At 37.1% G+C, this 25,003-nt stretch overlaps 2 protein-coding genes and 1 long non-coding RNA gene across 3 annotated transcripts in view; 2 read left to right on the forward strand and 1 right to left on the reverse strand.

Moving 5' to 3' along the window:
- LOC145823139 (uncharacterized) overlaps positions 1–14,472 on the forward strand; it is a 37,977-nt gene extending 23,505 nt beyond the window's left edge. Inside the window, exon 2 of the long non-coding RNA XR_014365340.1 lies at positions 13,919–14,472. This is a non-coding gene — a long non-coding RNA (uncharacterized LOC145823139). The remainder of the gene's footprint in view (positions 1–13,918) is intronic.
- A 222-nt stretch (positions 14,473–14,694) lies between these two features.
- On the forward strand, positions 14,695–17,759 carry LOC145822270 (acid phosphatase 1-like). Its single transcript, XM_082918891.1, has 3 exons — positions 14,695–14,870; positions 15,150–15,359; positions 17,526–17,759. Exons 1-3 carry the CDS (start codon positions 14,695–14,697, stop codon positions 17,701–17,703), a joined length of 564 nt encoding a protein of 187 aa, XP_082775017.1. The 3' UTR covers positions 17,704–17,759.
- A 5,037-nt stretch (positions 17,760–22,796) lies between these two features.
- LOC145823133 (transcription factor bHLH35-like) lies at positions 22,797–24,338 on the reverse strand. The gene is made up of 2 exons (XM_082922396.1): positions 24,140–24,338; positions 22,797–23,869 (listed from the first exon to the last, which is right to left on the reverse strand). The coding sequence occupies exons 1-2, from the start codon at positions 24,173–24,175 to the stop codon at positions 23,627–23,629; spliced, it is 279 nt and encodes a 92-aa protein (XP_082778522.1). The 5' UTR covers positions 24,176–24,338; the 3' UTR covers positions 22,797–23,626.
- Between the last annotated feature and the right edge of the window lie 665 nt (positions 24,339–25,003).

The raw sequence follows: 25,003 nt of genomic DNA on the forward strand, positions 1-25,003 counted from the left end.
TGGGCTGTGGCTCACCCTTTATGGGAACATCATTTTCAGGTTCAGGTGATAAACTACCTCCAAGGACTTAGCTTGGGAGGGTTTGGCTTCTGGATTGGAGAAGACTACCTTTAGTTAATTGTCTTTAATTATTAGTACATGTAAACATTCAAGCCTAGGGCTTTTCTTATGTTGAGTTAGAACTCATATTTTTGTATCCAAGTGTTGGCTTGGAAAGATGTAAGCCTGTAGGGCGTTTTATCCGATATTACATGTAATACTTTATTTGGTAATACTCTGATGAATGAATTAATAAATTGTCTTCTTTAAATAATGCATGTCAATGATATTTAATGGGTTATTTTTTGAGGGCGTTACAACTTGGTATCAGAGCGTACCGGGTTTGAATACTTTGGGTACGTGGGAAGTGATTAGTATCACATTGGGTTCGTCTCGTTTGATAGAGACTTAGTGTAATGTTATATGCTTATGTGATAACATGTTTATGTGATTATGTGGGTATGGAATGTAGTTTCTAGGATGTTGATTGGACCCTTGAGTTTCTAGTAGTCTTGTTGGAAAGGCACTTGATCACTGCTGCTTCCAACTGGAACTATAGTAACGCTTTGGGACTATCATTATCCGGGAATGAAATTCGTAGGTGCTTATGTGATTATGTGCTTACGTGGAATGAATTATTGTTGTCCATTGCATTAGGACGCGAGTGTTTAGCTTCGGCACATTTATTAATGTGCTAATGTCTTTGTTTCCTTTATTAGGATGTCAGGACGAGGACGAGGACGCGGTAGGCGTGGTAGGCCGGGTAGGCAGGAGGTGCCTGTGCCAGAGGAGATTCCGGCAGTTCAAGAGGGAATTGGCCAGGCCAATGTGGCCGAGCCAGTAGGCCAGCAGGCTATGGGCGCTTTAGCTCGAGAGATAGCAGGAGCATTCAGGGAGTCAGTAGGCATTCTCAGAGCTGAGAATCAAGCTCAGGTTGTTGCTGCTGATGCAGGACCTTCCTTTCTGAAGAGGGAGTTCTTCCGGTCTAATCTGGATGAATTTGTGGGTGATCCAAAAGAGCCGCTTAAGGCAGATGAATGGCTCGAACAGACAACGAAGACGTTTGAGATGCTTGGCATCGAAGACGAGGGGTTGAAAGTGACCTTGGCATCTTTCCAGTTGAAGGGGGATGCGGGTCAGTGGTGGAAGTTTACTAAGGGGCGTATAGGAGGTACGTGGGAGGCTTTTGTGAATGCTTTCCAGGAGAAGTTCTTATCTCCAGCTGTCAGGGAGAAGCTGCGAGACCAGTTTTGTCAGCTTAAGCAGGCAAGTTCTTCAGTGGCCGAATTTGAGGCTGCATTCACTAGTTTGTCCAGGTTTGCACCTGAATTGGTGGCGTTTGAGGAACGCCGTTGTATTGAGTTTGAGAAGAAGTTGAGGCGTGGCCTCAAGCTGAGAGTTGGGGGAACTATGATTCGGGATTATGGACGTATGGTTGATGCTGCAGCCCACATGGAAATTATGATGCAGGAGGAGGAGGAAGGACAGAAGGGCTCCAAGAGGAGTCAGGAAGGTCAGAATGATGGTAGGAGACAGAAGGGTTTTAATCCCCAGCAGTCTCAGGGTAGCTTTTCTAGATCGACTTTTCCTGTACCGAGTGCTAGTTCGGGGAAAGGCAGTCAGGGAGACATTACCTGTTTCAAGTGTGGCCAGCTGGGCCACAAGTCTCCAGTTTGTCCTCAGAGGGGAGGAGTGCAGAGAACAGCATCATCTTTAGCTCGATCTCAGAGCCAGAGTCAGGGTAGAGGCCAGCCACTCTCGTGTTATCAGTGTGGTCAGCCAGGGCATATGAAGAGGTATTGCCCGCAGTTGGGTGGCACATCGGGTGCATCTGGTTTGAGGCCGATTCAGGGTCAGCAGCCAGCTCAGTCGGGTCAGGCCTCGAAGGCCAATCAGGGTGGGGCTTCATCGTCTCAGTCGGTGCAGCAATCTTATGCTCCTAGGGTTGAGCAGGTTGATCAGAGGTCGTCTGGGCGCGTGTATGCTGTTACCGCGCAGGATCTTGTGCCAGCACCATCAATTGTGAGAGGTACCTTCTTGTTTTGCAACTCGGTTGCTAGTGTTTTGATTGATACGGGTGCATCTCATTCCTTTGTGTCTGCTGCATTTGCATCTGTTTTGGAGTTGGAGTTAGCACAGTTAGCATCTCCTATTTGTGTAGTGTCACCTCTTGAGGGTGAATTGATCTTGAAACAAGGTGTTAGGGGTTGTGATATAGAGGTTGATTATCATAGAATCCCATTTTCCTTTGTAGTTATGCCTATGAGGGGTTTCGATGTTATTTTGGGTATGGACTGGTTATCGTCATACCGGGCAGTTATTGATTGCTACCGCCAGAGGGTCACTTGTTGTACCGTGAGCGGAGAGTATTTTCATTTTCTGGGGGACCGGGTTGGTGATGTGTTGCCACCGGGGTATGTTCCGCGAGGACGGAGTGAGCTTAGTGGTCTACTTGCTAACCTTTCGATTAGTTAGGATGTTGAGACTCAGATTGAGTTGCCAAGGGTGGTTTGTGAGTACTCGGACGTCGTTCCCGAGGATCTTGTTGGTTTGCCACCGCATCGAGTGATTGAGTTTTCTATTGACCTGGTGCCCGGCACGGCGCCGATTTCTATGGCACCTTATCGTTTTGCCCCAGCCGAGTTAGTTGAGTTGAAGATTCAGCTCCAGGAGTTGCTAGACAAGGGTTTTATACATCCTAGTGTTTCGCCGTGGGGAGCACCAGCCCTCTTTGTTAAAAAGAAAGGTGGTGCTTTGAGACTTTGTATAGATTACCGGAAATTGAACCGGGCTACGGTTAAGAATAAGTACCCTATGCCTTGTATAGATGATCTGTTTGACCAGTTGAAGGGTTCCCGTTGTTTCTCTAAGATAGACTTGAGATCGGGTTACCACCAGTTGAGGGTCAGGGAAGAGGATATTCCGAAGACGGCATTCCGTACGCGGTATGGCCATAATGAGTTTTTGGTGATGCCATTCGGGCTCACCAATGCACCGGCAGTTTTTATGGATTTGATGAACCGGATCTTCCGAGAATTCTTGGATCGGTTTGTAGTCGTTTTTGTGGACGACATCCTTATCTATTCGCCTTCTGAGGAGGAGCACGAGGCACACTTGAGGGTGGTGCTTGAGTTACTTAGAGCTCATAGGCTGTATGCCAAGTTTGGGAAGTGTGAGTTCTGGCTGAGGGAAGTCAAATTCTTAGGCCACGTGGTATCCGGGGAAGGAGTGTCTGTTGATACATCTAAGGTAGAGGCAGTGCAGGATTGGGCACAGCCTAAGAGTGTATTTGAGATCCGCAGTTTTCTGGGATTAGCTGGGTATTACCGTCGGTTTGTGAAAGATTTCTCCAGATTAGCATCACCGTTGACTAGACTGACTCGGAAGGGAGTCAAATTTGTATGGAGTGAGACTTGTGAAAAGTCGTTTCAGGAGTTGAAAGTTAGATTGACTACCGCTCCAGTATTGATTATTCCAGAGAGAGGGTTGGGTTATACAGTCTATTGTGACGCCTCACGAGAGGGTCTGGGTTGTGTGTTAATGCAAGAGGGAAAAGTAGTTGCCTATGGCTCACGTCAGTTGAAAATTCACGAGCAGAATTACCCTACACATGATCTAGAGTTAGCAGCTATGATATTTGCCTTGAAGATTTGGAGGCATTATCTTTATGGTGAAAAATTCGAGGTATTCTCGGATCATAAGAGTTTGAAGTATTTGTTCACACAGAAAGACTTAAACTTGAGGCAGAGGAGGTGGATGGAGTTCATAGAGGATTATGACTTTGAGTTGCATTATCATCCGGGAAAGGCCAATGTGGAGGCCGATGCCCTTAGCAGGAAACCTGTTGGTGATATAGCTAGTATAGCCATCCGAGAATGGGAGATGTTGGGTGCACTTGGGGAGTTTGATTTACTTCTGGGCGAATCCGTTGAGGCTGCGGCCTTGTTTTCTGTTGTTGCACGGCCTACACTTGTGACTCGAGTGTTAGAGGCTCAGAGAGGTGACCTTGAGGTAGAATCTCTCCGTGAGAAGATTTCCGGTGGAAAGGTTAAGAAAGGTTTGACGGTGTATCCCGACCTTAGTGTGAGATACTGAGACCGTCTGTTTGTGCCGGAGTCTTGCTGAGAGGAAGTACTCCGAGAGTTCCACCATTCACGCTTTGCGGTGCATCCGGGAGGTACTAAGATGTATCGGGATTTGGGTCGCCAGTTTTGGTGGCGGGGTATGAAGAGAGATGTGGCAGCTTTCGTATCTAAGTGCCTTACTTTCCAGCAAGTGAAGGCCGAGCATCAGAGGCCAGCGGGTTTGTTGCAACCCTTGCCTATTGCCGAGTGGAAGTGGGAGCATGTCACTATGGACTTCGTTGTAGGTCTTCCGAGGACTCAGCGGGGTAGTGATGCTATATGGGTGGTTGTAGACCGGTTGACTAAGTCGGCGCACTTTATTCCTATGCGCGTAAGGGATACGGTAGATCATCTTGCCGACTTGTATATTCGGGACATAGTGAGATTGCACGGGGTCCCAGTGACGATCGTCTCAGATAGAGATCCTCGTTTTACTGCCAGGTTGTGGCAGAGTTTGCAGAGTGCCTTAGGCACTAAGTTGACCTTTAGCACGGCTTATCATCCTCAGACTGATGGATAGTCCGAGCGTACTATTCAGATACTTGAGGATATGCTTCGGGGTTGTGTTCTAGACTTTAGTGGGTCGTGGGAGAGGCACTTGCCGTTGGTGGAATTTGCCTACAACAACAGTTTCCAGTCTAGTATCGATATGGCACCATTTGAGGCCTTGTATGGCCGACCGTGTAGATCTCCTGTGTGTTGGGCCGAGGTGGGTGATGCACCTCTGTTGGGTCCAGAGTTGGTGAGAGAAACGACGGAGAAAGTTGAGCTTATCCGTAAGAGGCTTGTTACAGCACAGAGTCGTCAGAAATCGTATGCCGACCGTAGGAGGAGACCTTTGGTGTTTGAGGCAGGTGATCATGTCTTTCTGAAGATATCACCAAGACGGGGTTTGATGAGGTTTGGGAAGAATGGGAAGTTGTCCCCTCGGTTCATTGGTCCGTTCGAGATCCTTGAGAGGATTGGCGAGGCTGCTTATCGCTTAGCTTTGCCACCGCAGTTGTCCGGAGTACATGACGTGTTTCATGTGAGTATGCTTCGGAAGTATGAGCCGGATCCATCACATGTGTTGGATTGGACTGATTTAGTGGTTGATGAGGATATTTCGTATGAGGAGAGACCGGTTCGGGTCTTGGATAGGCGGGATCAAGTTTTGCGAGGCAAAACCATCCCTTTGGTCAAAGTTTTGTGGAAAAATCATGGAGTGGAGGAAGCCACTTGGGAGCGTGAATTGGAAGTCCGCGAAAAATATCCGGACATGTTTGTTGATTTGTAATCTTATAATTAGATTCTGTTTTATTGTTGAACTTAAGAGCTTTATATATGTCTTAAGCTGTAAAACATTGAGTTTGTATTGGTACATGGATGTATCTTGAAACTTGCTTCATTATAGAAGTTTAGTGTGATATTGCATCTGTTGAGTACATTGTTGAATGGGTTGTATATATCATGCGATTGAATATGATATGAGAATTGTTAACATTGAAAGGAATAAAGCATAATATTGATACAGGTTGAAATATATGTTATTTTGTATATGTTGTGAGATGCCTCTTGATAAAGAGATGAAATGACCAGTTTTGGGTCAAGATGTTTACTAATGAATTGTAAAAAAAAAAGAATCTATTTTCAAAAACTTATGCTTAATTTCGGGGACGAAATTTTTTGAAGGGGGGGAGGTTATAGCGACCCCGGTCTTCTCCCATTTGATTATTGTATCCGGACTTAGGTTCCGTAGATTCTGTCATTGTATAACGGTTGTTGTTGTCCCTTATTTCTCATTTGGAATTATAGGATGTGTTGGGCAGGTTTGTTTCAGGTTGGTTGGGTTTAGAAATCAAGTGTTGCTGTCCAGTATTTTGGATCTTCGCTCGAGCGAGGAGTTTGTCGCTCGAGCGAGCTGTTGTTTTTGGTTCTTCGCTCGAGCCGGGGTTTGGTAGCTCGAGCGAGAGTTTGTTTCTGGTTTGGACCTGTAGCTTTGCATTCTTGGCTCGAGCGAGCTTTTCTTCGCTCGAGCGAGTTAGTTCGTTCTTCGCTCGAGCAATTGTTCCTTCGCTCGAGCGTGTGTCTGGTTACAGACCTGAGGGTTTGAGTTCTTCGCTCGATCGAGCTTTCTTTCGCTCGAGCGAGCTTTTGGCTTGTTGGCTCGAGCAAGGCTTCCTTGGCTCGAGCGTAGTTTCTTTGTGTCTGGTCGCTCGAGCGACCAAGTCTTCGCTCGAGCGACCAAGTCTTCGCTCGAGCGAGCCTGTCCAGTTTATATACGCAACAGCGGGTTTTGATCAGTCTTTTTCATATTCTTTTTGATTCCAAACCCTAGGTCCGACTTCTCTCTCTCCCTATTCACCTTCTCTCTTAGATTTGATCCACTTAGGGTGTGTTTCTACCCTAGATCCTTCATTAGAAAGATAGAGGACGGCTTGGGCTTCATTCTAATCTGAACATTTGGTGATTTGGAGCACATTGGAATTTGGGCATTTATCTCTATCTTCTCCATTCGGGTTATTTTCTTTGAGGTAGGGATTTCCTACTCCATTTTATAGGTTTTGTTCTAAGCTTTGGTAATTTGATATGTTGGGGATACTTTGGTAATTTTGGGAAAGACCCTAGTTGTAATATTGAATTAATTTGTATAAGTAATTCATGGAATTGGGAAAAGATGGTTAAATTCATGGAATTGGGGAATTCATTGGTTAAATAGTATAATTGGGTAATTGGAATCATTTGTTTATTGAATTGATGACATAGTTATTTTCAGTTTAGAAATAACTGTTTTGGGCTATCGGTGGAGGATAGTCGTGATTGTTGTAGACATTGCATGTGGATTAGGAATAACTGAAACTAATCACATTGGTTAAGTAATTAATTTTGACTATTGCATTGATACAGAAAATACGTGTATTGATTGAGCATTGCATTTGCATACATTGTTTGTGTGTGGGAGGAGATAGGGGATGTACTCCACGGTTTAGGGGAAGATAGGGGATGGACCTCTAAACCGGATTTTGTTTGGGAGGAGATAGGGGATGGACTCCATTAGCATCACTTTTATGTGTGCTTATTTATATAGAAGTGTTTTATTGATACAGCACTAAAATGTGTATCAATCTGGAAGTATGAAGTGTTTGATTTGAGCTTGAGTCTCATTTGTTTGTTGATATTGGAAGGATGTGAATATTATATATGTGATTCACTGTTGTAAGTTTGGCCAGGTTCTGAGCCATGTTGATAAAATTGGAAAGTAAAACGTATCTTAGACAATAGTGTCATGAGATTGTAAAATGAAGTAATTGATTATCTTGGTTAACCATCTGTTGAATACTATTGCTTTATTCATTGCTTATAAGTGGTTTAGTATATTTCTACTGGGCTGTGGCTCACCCTTTATGGGAACATCATTTTCAGGTTCAGGTGATAAACTACCTCCAAGGACTTAGCTTGGGAGGGTTTGGCTTCTGGATTGGAGAAGACTACCTTTAGTTAATTGTCTTTAATTATTAGTACATGTAAACATTCAAGCCTAGGGCTTTTCTTATGTTGAGTTAGAACTCATATTTTTGTATCCAAGTGTTGGCTTGGAAAGATGTAAGCCTGTAGGGCGTTTTATCCGATATTACATGTAATACTTTATTTGGTAATACTCTGATGAATGAATTAATAAATTGTCTTCTTTAAATAATGCATGTCAATGATATATAATGGGTTATTTTTTGAGGGCGTTACATGATGGAAGAAAAAGCCCTAAATCACATATTGATTGATAAATTAAAATGGAGGATAGTGAATCTATATTGTAAATCTCTAGTGTTGATGTGCGTTGGGTGAAGGTGTTAATGCCTAAGGGATTAACTTTGGCTTTGGAATGGTTTGAAATGAATGTAGTGGACTAATGTGAGTTATGACTTTATTATCAATGGAAGTGGTTTTGTAAAACAAAGGAATGAATTTGGTTTTGTAACAACAAAAGGGATGGAGTTGATTTTGTGAAAACAGAAGGAATATGGAACTTGTTTTGTGAAATGGGAAAGGTATTTTGAAATATGTATGAAAATTGGATTGTTGTTTCATGAGTGTTGAACACACACATGTGTGGAATTGTATCTTGAACTACCATGTTAATGTTGTTGTCGGGTTGTGGTCTCATAGTAATTGAGTTTTTAATAGATGTACTAAATATTTGCATCTAGAGGTTTTGTCCTTGGTTATCGGTGGAGGATGACGTGGTTGTGTTGAATTGTCGTGTATGCATTACACCATTGTTGATTGAACATCTTATGTGATGAAATATTGAGATGCATTATATATGTATACTTATTAGGGAGGAGAGAGGGGTTGTACTCCAGTGTGTGTAAGAAGATAAGGGATGGACTCCACACACCTATGTGTTCATATACCTTAACACATTGTTTGTATCTGGATGGTTTATGTATATATGTTGTACATGTTGGTTATGCCCTGTTGCATTTCGATTGTTGGTGTTATACCCTGCGCTGATAATCAGAGGTACCGTTGCCTTCCAGCTAGCGCCTGGAGAACTGAATGCGCTGAGAATCTAAGGTACCACACCCTTCCAGCTAGCGCCTGGTAAACTGGCATGTTGTTGTGAGAAGTGTATCTTTGGCTTACTATGCACATAGCTAGTAGAGCAAAGTTTTGTTGTTGATGTTTCCGTGTTTTGGGAAATATCATGGATTGTGTTGATTATGGTTTTGGAGGGCCGAGTTGTCTCATTGGTTTATCTTACGCATGTCGGTGAGTTGTTATCTCTATTTATAACAGTGCACATATAGAGTTGATTGTATCGGGAAGAAGCCAAAATGTCATCTTTGTCTTTTGGAAAGTGTGAAGGAAACGGATTTTCTTTAAAAGAAATTATAAATTTTGAGAAGGGTTATCTTTGTATGTATAGCGATCCCGATATTCCCTGTTGTTATTGAACCGTAATCCGGACTCGGTTCCGTAGATTTGTTGTTGTTGTCTCATTCTCTTTTCTGTCCCTTACTCTTTATCTTAGAGTTTTGGGTTGTGTTAGACTTGTTGGGTTATGTTGGTTGTGTTTTAAAACTTAGGATCTTTGCCCAGTTTTTGGCCTCTCCACTCGAGCGGGGGTTTCGGCGCTCGAGCGGGAAAATCACCTTCCCTGTACTTCCTCTGTAGTGTTGGACGCTCGAGCGTGAGGTTTGACGCTCGAGCGGGAGTTTGAGTGTGACGTTCGAGCGGGGAGTTGGACGCTCGAGCGGGGACCTTTTCTGCAAAACTTCTGGATGGTGGTATCCGCCGCTCGAGCGGGGGGTTTTGGCGCTCGAGCGGGAATCTGTGAGTGACGCTCGAGCGGGGAGTTCGACGCTCGAGCGGGTCGACCTGTATAACACACCGAGATTCAGCTTTTTGAATCACTTTTTGATTTCCTTTCTCTCTCTTACTTTTCCGAAAAAGCCATTGGAGAGCACCTCACTTTAAAACCTAACTTCTCTCTTAGGATTGATCTAGCTAGAGTGTTTTCCTTCCCTTGGGCCTTTGTAAGAAGTGTGTTGATCGTCGAGGGCTTCGTTGTGATCCAAGAAATTTGGGATTTAGAGCACTTTGATTTCGGGTCATCTTCTCCATTTGAGTTCTCCATTTGAGGTAGGGATTCTCCTTGTTCCTTTTCAATACTCCGTCTATAGATAGACATGTGGTAATTTTTGTATTGCATGAAAATTGTATCATGTTGGATTTGTTTGAAAATCATGAAATAAACCTAGGGTTGGTTGTGTGGAGAATGGTTTTGGCTTCATTGATTGTTGTCTTGGCTAATTAGAATATAGATTAGCATGTTATAGTTAATAAAAGAAAAGCCCTAAATTATATTTTGATTGGGTAAATTATAATGGGGGTTTGTAGACCATTGTGTGTAAATCTCTTTTGTCAAGATGAGTGTGGTAAGGGTGTTAATGCCTAAGGGATTATCCATGGCTTTGGAGTTGATTTTATGGAAACAAGATTAGTGGAGTTGGTTTTGTGATAACAAAAAGGAATTGGAATCGTTTTTGTGAAAATGAGGGAAGTGTTTTCGAAATAAGTTTAAGAATTGGATTGTTGTGTCTTGAGTGTTGAACACACATGTAGAAGTTGTTTCTTTAACTACCATGTTAATATTGTTGTTGGGTTTGTGATTCATGAAATTTGAGTCTTTTAATAGATGTACTAACTATATGCATCTAGAGGTTTTGTCCTTGGTCATCGGTGGAGGATGACACGGTTGTGTAGAATTGTCGGGTTTGTATTTTGCCATTGATTAATCGAACATCGTATGTGATGAAGTGCTAGATACATTTTATATATGTATATTTGCTCGGAAGGAGATAGTCATGTGTTCATATGCTTTAACACATTGCTGGTGTCTTGATAGTTTATGTATATGCATTATACATGTTGGTTATGCCTTGATATGCTGTGATTGTTGGTGTTATGCCCCGCGCTGAGAATCAAAGGTATCATACCCTTCCAGCTAGCGCCTGGAGAACTGACCACGCTTAGAATCAAAGGTATCATACCCTTCCAAGTAGCGCCTGGAGAACTGACTGTGCTAATAATCAAGGGTACCATACCCCTCCAGCTAGCACCTGGTAAACTGGCTTGTTGTTAATGTTGTTGAGTGGGGTGTATTGTTGGCTTACTACGCACATGGCTAGTAGAGTGAAATGGGATTGTTGTTGTTTCGTTGTAACTGAAAATATCATGGATTTTGATTGGTTACAGTTCGGAGGACCGAGTTGCTCCATTGGTTGATTGTATACATGTTGGTGGGTTGTAAATTTATATTTTTACAAAGATATGCATGTATAGTTATGATAGAAATGGAAACGAACCAAAATGTCTTTTTGTCTTTTGGAAAGTGTGGAGGAGAACGTATGTTTTAAAGATAAACATGTTTGAAAAGGTACATTTGAGTATGTATAGGAAATGGAAGTGGGTATCGGGCTTAGTGAGATTACTTCCTAAGTAATTGTTAATGTTATGAAAGATTGGGAATGGGGGTTAATGAAAGGAAAAAGGAAAGACAAACCACTTGTAGCGTTGAATGAAACGGTTGTTTTCAAGAAAAGTTCATATATATATATTTTGTATAAACTGTCACATTACTATTCTAGTATGAGAATGAGTGTTCATGATCATAGCTATCTGTAAGTTGTTATTGTTGAGGATCATGTTGAGTTCCCTACTGGACTATATGTTCATCCCACGTTGTTGAATATTTTTCAGGTATTAAGCAGGTTGAACTGCGAGATTGGGATCTACTTGTTTACTGGCCACGGGGCCTCAGTTATGTTGGCGGAATGCCATTATTGTAAAAGGGTTACACCCTTCTTCTTGTACCTTAAGTGATGTAAGCCCAAGGGCAATTTATTAAGTATGTTCATGTAATATTTTCTTTGCATACGAATGAGAGTATCGTTAATCACTTCTACGGATTGAATATATGAGTTTATTTCCGCATGTTATCCTTGTAATTGAATTAAGCTAATGAATTTGGTAATGACTTCGAGTAATAAAAAGTGGGGTGTGACAGTATGTTTGGAGAACGAAAGAGAGTAATGGGCTTAGTGAATTTATTTCCTAAGGTATTGTTAATGTTATGAAAGATTGAGAACAGGGATTAATGAAAAGAAAGGGAAAGATGAATCGCTTATGGCGTTGATTGAAATGGTTATTTTCAAGAAAAGTTCTTACCTATGTATATTTTGTATAAACTGTCACATTACTATTCTAGTATGAGATTGAGCATTCATGATCATAGCTATCTGTATGTTATTATTGTTGAGGGCCATGTTGAGATCCCTACTGGACTATATGTTCATCCCACGTTGTTGAATCTTTTTCAGGTATTAAGCAGGTTGAGCTGCAAGATTTGGATCTACTTATTTATTGGCCACAGGGCCTCAGTTATGTTGGCGGAATGCCATTGTTGTAAAAGGGTTACACCCTTCTTCTTGTACCTTAAGTGATGTAAGCCCAAGGGCAATTTATTAAGTATGTTCATGTAATATTCACTTTGCATACGAATGAGGGTATTGTTAATCACTTCTACGGATCGAATGTATGAGTTACTTCCGCATGCTATCCGTGAAATTGAATTAAGTTAATGAATTTGGTAATGACTTCGAGTAGTAAAAAGTGGGGCGTGACATTGACTAGGGTCAAACTTGGAAAAAACTCCTCTTTTGGGGGGTGGGGGCAGTTTTCTCAAACTTTGTAAAATCAAATTTTAAGATTGATTTATGCAAAATCTAGCAAGTAAGGGTCAAATTCCATGAGCTGTGGGTCTCAAAACCAAGCCACAAGAAATAACAAAGTAAGGCTAAAATAAAATCTCAAAATCTTAAGTTTCAGTTCTTCAAAGACATCCTTAAGAAGAGTAATTACAACCCTATATATAAGTAGCCAAGGAAGTTACTTCCTTATGAAGTACTTTGGAATAGAAAAACTACAAAATAACAAGTGGACTAGTGGTAGACATACAATGCAACCACTCCATAACAAGCTAGTGACACATGATGTTCATGCAAACATCAATGGCAAGTGACATGGTTTTGCATGTAGCCACCTATTAACATGTGTCCTATATGCAACCATTGCACTAAGAAATAGGTGACGTGCTGCTTACAAACAACCACCTCAATAACAAGCTGTATACAAGAACATAATGCACCTTCTCATTAGTTTTAAATTTGTGATACTTCTGTTGATTTCTTCTCTCAAGTTATTGTCACTACAAAAAATTAAGGTTTTAGAAACCAAAATTTAGGGACAAAATTATTTTTTAGAGACCAAATAATTTTGTTGGAAAAGTGTCGTCATTATAATTTTAGCAACAAAAATTGGACATTAGTCATGAATTATTATCCTTTTGAGATCAAATTTTTTGTCTCAAAAAATAAATCATTTTGAGACCAAATTATTTTGTCCCTAAAAGTCTATTTATTAGTGACATTTTCAAAATTTTGTCGCTAAATGCCTTATTTTTTACTTTTCGGGACGACCTTGTAGCAATTATCCTCATGAAGATGGAAATTGGTCTTTAAATGTCTTTTACAACAAAATTTTCACTTTTAGAGACCAAAAACATTTGGTCTCTAAAACTTTTATATGTTGTAGTGTGCCTACCATCTTTTGATTTTGCCATAGCTGAATCCACATGTTCAAATTTTTGTTTTGGGTTCTTAGGTTTGAATTCTGAATTTTTTTAAGACCTATAGGGAATTGAATATTTGAGGGCTTGCATCTTTTTTCTTTTGTTGTAAACTTGGCAAGTTGGTAAATACATAGTACTTTTAGATTAAAAAATGTCTTCTCCAAGCAAGAGCTGCGTCATCACTACCTAAGGTACTAAATTTGTATCTTTTAATTTTTAATTTTTGCAGGGTGGGTTTTTATTTTATTTTTATTCTCTCTTATGTTCTTGGGTTTGATGATGGCAAATACCTGTTAGTTTATGTGATGCTGCATAGTTTGATGTTGGATATCCTATGAATGGTGTTGCTTAGTCACATAAAATTGTGTATGTGGAATCATAGAGTATGATCACTGTTGCTTTGTTGCATAAATATTAGTTTGACATGACTTGGCTGTATTGATTGCCATATTCTCATGAGATCCGTGGTTGGTCCTTGGAAAATTTACTTGTTCATGACTTATGCAATATATGATTTGGAAGGATTGCAATTCTTGATCTGGTCTTGATAGATAGCATTACCATTGCTTGATTTTGTTGGTAGTATGAGCTCGTTTGGTAAAGAATACCATTGTGGAATTGTGCACTCCCAAGGGCAGCCCTACGATTTCCATTAGGCGTGTTTTTTTCACTTGGTTTGGTAAGATATTGTTGAGTAGCTTTTGAATTACTGTCTCATTTTGTCCATTGCTTCTACGGGACCTTTCAAGCTTAATGGTGTTCCTCTTAGACATGTAAATCAATCTTATTTGATTGATACTTCGACCAAGGTGGACATCTCTGGCGTCAATGTTGAAAAGTTTTTTTTTTTGGAACTGGACAATGTTGAAAAGTTTGATGACAAGTATTTTGCAAAGCAAGTCGAGAAGAAGAAAAAGAAGGGAGAAGGCGAGTTCTTTGAGGCAAAGAAAGACATTTGCTTATAATCCTTTACTAAAATTGTGAAAAAGGCATTAAATTTTTGTTGTTTTTTTGGACTTATTTAGTTTAAATATTTTTTTGCACTTATTTGGCTTAGATTTGTTTGTTATTACATCAAGCTGCCTTCTTTAGTTAAATTCTTTGGCTTGTACTATATTTTAGAATCTTGGCAAACGGGGCCTCATAATTGTGTTGAATCTTTCAGTGCATATCTTCTGAAATGCTACGCTTTGGACAAAATATTGATTGTAATTTTTCTCATATTTCAGAATCAAGGAGAAAAAAAAAGTGACGTTTTTAGAACGCTACTAAATGACGTCATGCGTTAGTTTGTGATGGAAATGGAAGCGGATGTAAAAGATTTTGCGGCATTTTAAAAAACACCATCTAATAATTTTAATGACGGTTTTCAAACGTTGTAAAGCTATTGCGGCGGTCATATCAATGACGAAAATTTTAAACATTGTTGTAATATTTTACAGCATTTTTCAGGCTTTTAGCGACATTTTAAAAAACACCACTAAAACTCAAATTTCTTGTAGTGTTTCTAATGATAACACAAAACAAAGGGAAGGGTTATGCTATAATACACATCTTTATTTTCATGTTATGACATATACATTTCAAATAGTGTATATCATTTACACTTTTGATATGTATTTTATGATACATATTAGATATTCTGATAAATAACTAGAAATTGAGGAACATGGCAGCGGTTCATAGAGTTGTTTTTTGTGATTGTTATTTCGATATAATCTAACTTATTAACTTACTATAACTTATCTATAGAAAAAAAATACTAGAAATTGAGGATATGAATTCTGAGATGGGTTCTTGGTGGAATTTTGTAGGTTAGAGGTTTTTGATGGTGTGGAGTTTGATAAGTGGGTTGACAAGGCTGTGGCACCTCCAATAGAGTCCAGTCTGAAGCTTTATGAAGAGGTTCTGAAGTTGGGATTCAAGGTTTTCTTGCTTACCGGGCGCAGTGAACAGCAAAGTGGTGTTACTGTTGCAAATTTGATCAATTCGGGCTTTCAGGATTGGGACAAGCTCATATTGAGGTTAGTTTTCAAACTGTTCTTTGTCATAGATTGCTGATAGGGTTTGTTATGTTTATGATTTAACAGGATAAACTTGTTTGATGTAATGCCTTTTATTTTGCTTGATAGATCATTATAATTTTCTTATTAGCTTTGCACATCTTTCAACTATCAACTATTGCTAGTGGCTAACATTTTGGGTTCTCCAGAAAAAAAGAAAAAAAAAATGTAATTTTTGTTTTATTAAGAAAAACGTGTGGTACAACCTTTTCTTGTTAAGCAACATATGTTTAATATCAGCATTACATTCATGAAATCTTAGTTTGAGTGAACAAACTCACATATCATAGAGTATTGTCTTGAATGACTTCTGTTTTATTGCAATTTTATTGATCTAGTCAATTCTATTTTACAGATATTAATATCTAAATTTTTTACTGCAAACTCTATTTTTATTGTTTAAGATGCTGTACATCTTCTTTGATTTTCAAAGTTGAATTTATCTTCTTGTAGAATTATTCAAATGAACAAACTTGTTATCAGTCTTTGTTGGCTAGGATTTTAGTATACATCAGGGGAATTACAAAAATGAAAAATTGTTACATAGCTCAGAAGCTTAGAAAATTTGCAAAGCACCCCAAATTTCATGTCACATTTATAAGAATATATCACAGAGACGATGTTCCTATACTTTCTAGACCTAGATTGGAAGTGTTCCAATTTTCAAATCTTAGATTCAAAATCAAACTTTCCAATTTTTCCTCATCACTACATTAGGGTATGAAGTTCTAGTTAACAATGCCTTTCTGATGTGGGTCTTTGAATCATATTGAAACGATTGTATACAAAACAATGATCTAGTAATTTCTTTTTCTATATGTCATTATTTTAGGTTAGAGCTCATATTTTATAGACTGCTTTTAATGAGATCATAATTGAATTTTAGAGCTGGCCTCTCATTTATGCAGGGCCTTATTGACACATGAGGAATGATGATGTTTGACTAGTCATAGGCTTTAGGGTTTTTTCTTTCTGATGTGTGGTATTAATGTCTGCTACTAGAAATCAATAGTAAGTTTGGAACATAGAAGTTTGGAAAATAAACATGAAAATGGTTCCTTAGGTTTTATTAGAATTTTCTCATATATAGGGTTTACAGAATACAAAATTCCATCATAAGAAAAGGTTTCCGGTAAATATGGTTTGCTATCTTCTTCTTCTTCTTCTTTTTTTTTTTTTTTCATGTGTGCAACTACTACTATTTAAAATGCTTATAAATAATTGCACGATTATACACCAGGAAATATTTCCTTCCAGTGGCATATGTGATGTAATATGTGTCCATTGACAAAAGAATCAAATTGGATATTTTTTTAATTCAGTGAATAAAACCTCAATCTAGTAATGCATCTATCGCTTGTACAAATGGGAAAATGCATACTTGATTTTATTTTTTTTTACACACAAACATCCTTGTTTTCGTTCTTTGGTTCTTGTGAATTGATAATTCTGTCAATTCCTGTTGAAAATATATTGCAAACCAAATCTAGACTCATGAATGTGGCAGCAATTGTTGAATTAACGGCCAAATTAATGATGTAAATTAAATTCCAATCTGATTTGTTTCTTCTTCAATTGAATTCGGCTCAACTAAAGCTAGCCCATAGCCAATTCCTTTATAGGCCTACCTTGTGTGATCAAACCGTAATAATTTTTTCCTAGAAGATTTGATGTTAGGAGCTAGTTAATTGTCACTACTCATATTATGAAATTTGTACCTCAAATGTTACACTGATGTGATGGTCTATAGAATATATTCATCTGCTTTAATAGCATTAGTTTTATAAAGAAAGTTATTTCAATTTTACTCAATGCTAAAAGGCAACTTTTGCCAATTTTTTTAAAGAGTGACTAACTTGTCCCTCTTATAGGATGAATTCAATTTCCTTATGATCTTGTCTAATGTGTTTTTTGGGCCACAGATTAATTTTCAATGATGGAAGGGTGAACATGATGAGCCTTCTGATTTATCAACAAAAAAAAAAAAAAAAAAAAAAATTTATGGGCCTTCTTTGATGGGGAATTAAACCTCCAATTTAAATATGGTTTTTATTTTTAATATTAAATTAGAGATGGTCTCCTTTGTTGCATATTTTTACTAAATTTCAAGTGTCTTAAACCGTGCAGAGCAACTGAGGACCATGGGAAGCTAGCGACAATATACAAGTCGAAGAAGAGGAATGAGATGGTGGAAGAGGGATACTGGATTTTGGGCAACTCTGGAGACCAATGGAGTGATCTTTTGGGTTCATCAGTTTCCATCCGCTCGTTCAAGCTCCCAAATCCCATGTATTATATTCCCTAATTGGACAGGTTCCTATTAAGCTTTTCTAATCCTTTCTAGTCAAACAAATATTTGTACATTCGATTCATTGACTGAAGTTTGCAATTAATATATAAATTGTGCATAACTATACTTGATTTAAGTTTTTAATTAATATATAAATTGTGCATAATCTCTCTCTCTCTCTCTCTGTCTCTCTCTGGCAATGGTTCATGAGATTAACTGTAAATAACTGTATCATATTCTGCAGAATTAGATTGCTGTCTTCAACTAGGTAGATGCATGTATTCAATTTATCAATTGCTAGAAACTGGTCACTAGTTTCTAAATCAACATTTTGGGATATTATCGACGAAGTACATCAGCTTGGTCCACGGTTTGTCACCGTATTAATTATGGAGGATTAGGCATTAAAACCTAACGATGCTTACCCAGCCCTACATGATGAAGTTGGGATGGCACTTACTGAGACATTCTGAATCTTTATGGGCTTTGATGTTTAAATCCAATTATTTCCCTAATGGCACTATCATTTCGGCTAAATCTAAACTTTACCAATCATGCTTCACTTAAACTTTTCTTACTCTTGGCAAATGTGGACAACTAGGAATAAAATGCTTCTTGAAAATCAACCTTTACACCTTCACAAGATATCATATGCTGCTAAGTTTGCACTCTCTATTCTGATGAACACTTTTAAAGTACACACTCTCGGTTAACAAACTCGACACGGATGGTGCTTGTCAAGGTAACCCTGGTCGAGCAAGCATTGGTGGCATCTTTAGAGATAATACTGGTCACTGCATTTAAGCTTTCGAATATCCCATTGGTACAAGTAACAATACAGCTGAAATTTAGACTATTCAAGCTAACACCCAATGGTTAATTATTGAATCTAATTCATGAAAAACACTACACATCTTTGCAACCAGAAAGCCAATAACTAAACAAACCAACTTTTGTTTGAACAAGTGCCTACAACTAACAGTAATTTCCGGGGCATATTTGCCTGTCGAGAAGCTAATTTTATTGTCAAGTTTGTATCTTCTTTTATTATCTGAGAGATTAGGTTCCCTTCTTAGTAAAATAGTTCCTTGTATGAACCTTTTTTTTTTTTTATACTTCAATGTAATTTCCTTTCTAATTCACAAAAAAAGGGAAAAAGAAAAGAAAAGAAAAGAATAGAAGCAACTATCATCATGATGATCATCCACCAACCCATGTATTGACAACAGGCATCATGTTAGCACCAAGTATTCTCATTCAAGCACCTTATAGCTATCACTCTCTCTACTTGCAACACACAGAACATTCTTATTGTTCATCAGCAACCTGTACATATTGTTCTATCACAATCCTATCATTTCAAATTATTATATACATATTTCTAATAATTTAAAACCTTCATATTTGGAACAAAATCCAACTAAATAAAAGGAATAATTCTTCTAAGAAATTCTACCCCCACCCCACAAAAAAAAAAAAAAAAAAGTTACAAACAAAACAATGTCATTGTTTTCCAGATTTCCACTCACTAATAGCAGAAAGAAGTGTATAATTTGGAATTAGATTCCTAGTTGGCAATGGCAAATTTGTCATTGGGGATTTATCATTCTCCTCAAGCCATGTCTGTATAGCTTTGCGATCGTAAGTGTACCCATCAGTAGCAACACAAGGCTCTTCCATGATATCCTGGAAATGAAACAAATCAATTGTCATAATCAAAAGAAAAAGAAAAAAAAAACATTTTGTTTGTTTAGAACAAAAAATTACTAATCAAAAACATTTTTTTTAAAAAAAACCCTAAACAATTACGATAAATATGACACTATTTATCTATTGCGACCATTCAATTACCTTGAAGTCTTGAGCAATTTCATGAACAAGCCTCTTGAATGGAAGCTTCAATATCAGGAGCTCAATACTCTTTTGGTACCTACAAATTTCGCTACACATCAATTAATTAAGATAACAAAGAATCTAAAAAACACAAGAATTGTTATAACTATAATAACCATAATTCAAGCCTTAATTCACTAAGTAGAGAAGAATTTACTTGCCTAAAGAGGTGCCTTCCTAGCTATAAGAAGGGCCAACAAAAGAATTTGTTTATTTAGAACAGCAAAAACCAGTGAACTCAACACTATCATGAAGAGCCAAAGACAAAGGCATTAAATCTGCTTCAAAAACTATGAAATATAGTGGCTAAGGATTTGCAAACCATCATTTAAAAACCAATGTTGTGAAGCCACAATCTAACAAAAGCAAAGTTACTATTGAAGCAACACCATATATAACATTTTTTTTATTTGATATTTTGAGAGAAAAATCTAAAAAAATAGCAAAGTAACTACTAAAGCAACATTCCTAAACTTTAGTACATTTATATTTTTTTCACAAATGCTCATCAAATATAACCAAACACCCTACATTCATATTTTAAGCTAAATCAATACTTTTTTCTTCCTTTTTTTTTTTTTTCTGTATTTCATATTTTTTACAAATATATATATATATATATATATATATATATATTTTAATCTTTCAACCAAACACCCTACATTAAAATTTTAACCAAACAACCTACATTTATATTTTAACCAAAAAGCTTACAAATATTTTAAGTTAAATCAGTACATTTATATTTGTTTCACAAATGCTCATCAAATATAAGAAATTTTCAACCTCTCACAATTTCACAATAATAGAATCAAGTCAGTAAAAAAAAAAAACTTACCAGAAATAGGATGAGATAAAGAGCCCAAGCCAAAGGGAAAGAGCCAACAGCAAAGATAGCATGGCAAAAAGCATAGAGAGAGAGAGAGAAAGCAAAGAGAAAGAAAAAGAAACTTACCAAATTGCCAAGCGGTGAGGCAATCTAAGAGGAGGGTAGGGCTAGCGGTGGCGGTGGCCGTGGCGGTGATGATCGGTACCACTAGCGGCGATTGGCAACTCTAACAGCGATAGAGGTGGAGGTGATCGGCAAGGTGAGGAGCAACGAGTGGGAGACAGAGAGTTGAATGCGATGTTTTGGGGGTGTGAATAGTTGGGGATGTTTCGGCGATTGGCTAAAACACCATTGTCCCATATTTAAACAAATTCACAACTCCATAGACCAAACTTTTTTTGTTGTTCTATCCCTCAAATACAATTCTTGTAAAAAAAAAAAAGCAATTCAAAATTGTGTGTGTACAAAAACGATCCCGAATGAGGATTTTGGCTGCTGCTACTCAACATTGTGAGTGTACAAGAACGTTGACAAATAAATGAGGAATTCATAATTGCATAGTGCAACTATAACTGCCCTCTAAAAACTAGAATCGTAAACTACTTTGTCAATATAGTTTATCCAAAACCATAAGGGCATATGGTAAGTTGTCAATTTTGGGAAATCAAAAATAAAATTAAGGAAAGATTTCAGCATTTCAGTTTCCTTCTTCCTTATTTTCACTGAACTTATTTTCTCAGCAACCAAGCATAGTACATGCTTATAGATCTACTAATTACACGAAATAAGCAACAATTAGCAATTATTTATCTTCTTCAAGCACAAATACATCACACACACACACACACGCACACACAAAAAAAAAAAAAAAAAAAACACACCCAAATAGACTTGCAGTCTCGTTTTCTTTCCCTCATTGCATATTTTCTCAGCAACACAATGTCCCAAACACAACATAACATACTTATATGACTAACCTACAAAAACAGTGCTTCTATATCTTCCAATTAAGCTTATGATCAAGAAACATAAATACTGCTTATAAATCGACTAATTAAAGCTAAGAATTAACTACAAAATAGAACTAGAGAAAGAAGACAGCAACATAATCAACAGCAAATGAATCCAACAGAATGTTCTGTATTATGTTGCTACTACAGAAAACACTTACGGTCATGGAGACTTGCCCAAAATCACATTTGGCAACAGAAAGAACTAGCAGATTCATCATATGCTAGGGGGTTACAAGCCCCACTCCAAAAATCAAGCTTGTTCTTTTAAATCACTCAGAAATTTAGTCCAGTTCCTTTTCCTTCCGGTCAAATTTTTTAAAAAATAAAAAAATATACCTCGGGTATGCAGGCCACATCGTCAATTCTTGTGATCAACTAAGCAAAGATCCCCAGAACCTTCAAGAAAATCAGTGGCCCATACTGACATTCCAGAAATGCAAACTACAAGTAAACATTATGAATGTCTTCCATGCTAGTTTTGGAAAACACTAAAGCACAGGATGTTAGAAAAGCAGACTAATTAAGTGCATAAAATTTCTCTGCAATTTCAAGTATTGAGGATAAAACATAGAAAATAAAAACAAAAAGAGTAAAATATATATAACTTAATTGCCCATGTTTGTTTGCAGGAGGTGGTTTATGCAAAGAGAAAACTGACACTTCATAACCAAAGTAAACAAACAGTTATTAATGGTTTGTTAAAAAGTAAACAAACAGTTATTAATACCAAAAATGAGCTAAAATAAGAAGTAAGAAAAAAATTCCCCCTTCATGAAGACTTGCTCAAAATCACAATCAGCAGCATGTATCACAGTCAACAGGAGCCTACCAATTAGCGTAAATCTAGCCCATGCTGCCATGCCTATAAAACTCAACTAATAAATAAACTGAAATTCATTTGATAGGTGTAAATTGAAGTTTTATTTACTTATTTATTGCTAGGCCAAAAAGGATGAAAAATAGGACTAAAAGTATGTACACATAGTGAAAATTTTAAAAACTATCCCATAACAAATTAAAATTTAAAATTAACTAACTAAGAACAAAATAGGACTAATAATGCTAAACTACCAAATATATAAAGCCAAATAATAACATAACATATCTATTCATAGAAACCCATTCTTATGTCATAGATTTGTAACAAAACCAAACCCAAAGCCAAAGAATAAAATTTGAACCACAAAGAAATTCATATTTCAGTCAAAGAATTTTCACAAGCAAAACTTGAAAATTAACAGAAGTTCACAAGAATAAATAAATAAATACTAGCGGTTAAGGCACACGCGATGCGTGTGTAAATTTTTTTAAAAAAATTGCGATTGAGTCAATAAAAATTGAATTAAGGAACACTACTTTCCAATTGATAAAAATTTTAATGCATCCTCATTCAATAATAAAAAATAAATAAAAAGAAAGAAAGAAAGAAGAAGAAGAAGAAGAAGAAGAAGAAGAAGAAGAGTGAAGTTCAATTCACAAATTTCAGATAAATCAAAGAAATTCAACCAAAATGGGGTAGCACATAGTGCTAGAGCCTCTGCACCTTCTAGGGTTCAACTGACCATTCTAAAATAACATGTGCATGGCTCTTGCATTTGTTTGAGTCTTTCTCTATTTCGATTTCCTTTCTATATACATATCTATATCTAAAAGGGAAGGCCAAAATTGAGGTAGATGTCACATTTTTTTTTTCCTTTCCAAAATATCTTCATGTAATTGCCCAAATCAAAACGTCCTATAACTAATGAAATCCAAATTCAGATTGAGATCAAACCTTTCGAACATATCATTTATACTAAAAATTAATTTGATTAGATATCGGATTGTCAAATTTTATCTAAAATGGGATGACAGTAGGCCAGACTAGATGCTCTAATTGGTTGGAGACAATCCCATTTCTAAATTTTTTGGATAAGTTCTGATATAAAATTTTAGTATGGATCCTTTAGAGTGATTTTTTTTTTTATTGAAGTAATTTTAGAATAAGTGATGTGTTGTGTAACTAAGATTTAATGGCCAGGTACAAAAAATCACTTTTAAGATTTTTAATACTGAATTTCAACTACACATCACATCACTAATACATATGTACATGTCCAATTTATCCCTCTATTCATTTTCTTAAAATAGTATAAATTATGAACAAATTAACTACCGAAAACAAAATTATCCAGAAACTAAACAATTATTAATCAAATCTTAATCAAAGACTTCCTTCAAGATCTTCAATGGAAGAAGTGATTGATCTCCTTGAATCATAACTATGATCAATTCCCTTTTTCTTGAGTCTTGACAAGGTTGGAATCTCTTGATCCAAGTCAAAAACTGCATTTTTCTTCAATTTTCCAGATTCAAGCTGTATTAAATCAGCTTGGATCCTCCTCTCTTGCTCATGCAATTCTTGGATGTAGTCAATTGCATCTTTGATTATGGATTCCTTGTCCATCTAATTCAACATCACCACAACACTTCATCAAAATTAAATTGACTAAACATCAATTTTTCTAATTTGATTTACATTTTAATAGATTCTGTGATTTTCATAACATCTCTTTTTTTAGTTTTCAAATTTTCACAACACTTGATCAAATTATCCATAGCCTCCTGTAGACCACTGTCAAGCCATCTCACATCTTCTTCACCTTCACTTCCCAATGTCATAGAGCAATGAAGAGAAGAGCAGAGAAGAAGAGAATAGAAGAGAAGAGAAGAATACCTTCGAATCGATGATTCGATCGCTGCTCGCCGCCATTGTCGCCGATCGCCGATCGTCGCTAGCCACCACTATCGCCGCTCGTCGTCGCCTCCGTGAGAGAGAGAGAGAGTGTGTTGTTTCGAAAGTTAGGGCTCCGAAACTTGGGCTCTACAAACCTGAAAGGAAATGAAAAAAAAAGGGGGAAAGACGGGGAAAAAACAGGGGGAAATTGAGGTTTTGTTAGGTTTAGATTTTCGGAATATTTTTAATATTCTTAATATTTAATTTTTTAATTTTTTAAATATTTTTAATGTTTATACAGGCCTAAAAAATTAATTGACAAAAAAATTAATTGACAGAAAATAATTGACATAGAAGTTGTTTGAAAAAAAAAATGATTTGAAAAAAAAATATTCAAAAAAATTACTTTAAAACAATTAATTGAAAAAAAAACATTTTTTTATTTGAGTATTTTAAAAATAGTTTGGTTATGACTATTGATCAAAAATACGGATATCGAGTTATGAGTTGTGTGTTTGATTATCAATTATATGTTGAATTAAGTTTTGAAAACTATTTTGAAAACTCATCACCAAACAAATTTTTTTATTTGACATGTCACATCAAACTTTCAAAACTCAATTCCATATACAATTCAAAACTCAATTCAACACTCTATTAAAAAACCATAACCAAACAAATTTTTTGTAGTAGAGGAAATGGAGCAACAGTAGTGGTGAAAGTGATGGATAAGAGGTGGTGGTGGTGATGGCGAAGGAGATTAGTGATGAAGTTGTGGTAGTGGTATGGGAGATGGAGTGGCGGTAGTGGATGTGAGGTAATAGTAGTAGTAGAAGTGGTGGTAGTGGAGTGGTGGCAATGGCA

The sequence above is a fragment of the Camellia sinensis genome, chromosome 3, assembly GCF_055761805.1.
Source record: "Camellia sinensis isolate YWXY chromosome 3, ASM5576180v1, whole genome shotgun sequence".
NCBI classification, from domain to species: domain Eukaryota; kingdom Viridiplantae; phylum Streptophyta; class Magnoliopsida; order Ericales; family Theaceae; genus Camellia; species Camellia sinensis.

What these genes read in the sequence shown, in the direction of transcription:
- LOC145823133 (XM_082922396.1), bottom strand. Translation starts at nt 24,175, where the DNA reads ATGGCGGCGAGCAGCGATCGAATCATCGATTCGAAG. An exon ending in ATCGAATCATCGATTCGAAG is followed by an intron (nt 23,870 to 24,139) that starts GTATTCTTCTCT and finishes ATGTTGAATTAG; the next exon opens with ATGGACAAGGAATCCATAAT.
- LOC145822270 (XM_082918891.1), top strand. Translation starts at nt 14,695, where the DNA reads ATGACGGTTTTCAAACGTTGTAAAGCTATTGCGGCGGTCATATCAATG. An exon ending in AACACAAAACAAAGGGAAGG is followed by an intron (nt 14,871 to 15,149) that starts GTTATGCTATAA and finishes GGAATTTTGTAG; the next exon opens with GTTAGAGGTTTTTGATGGTG. An exon ending in TGGGACAAGCTCATATTGAG is followed by an intron (nt 15,360 to 17,525) that starts GTTAGTTTTCAA and finishes TAAACCGTGCAG; the next exon opens with AGCAACTGAGGACCATGGGA.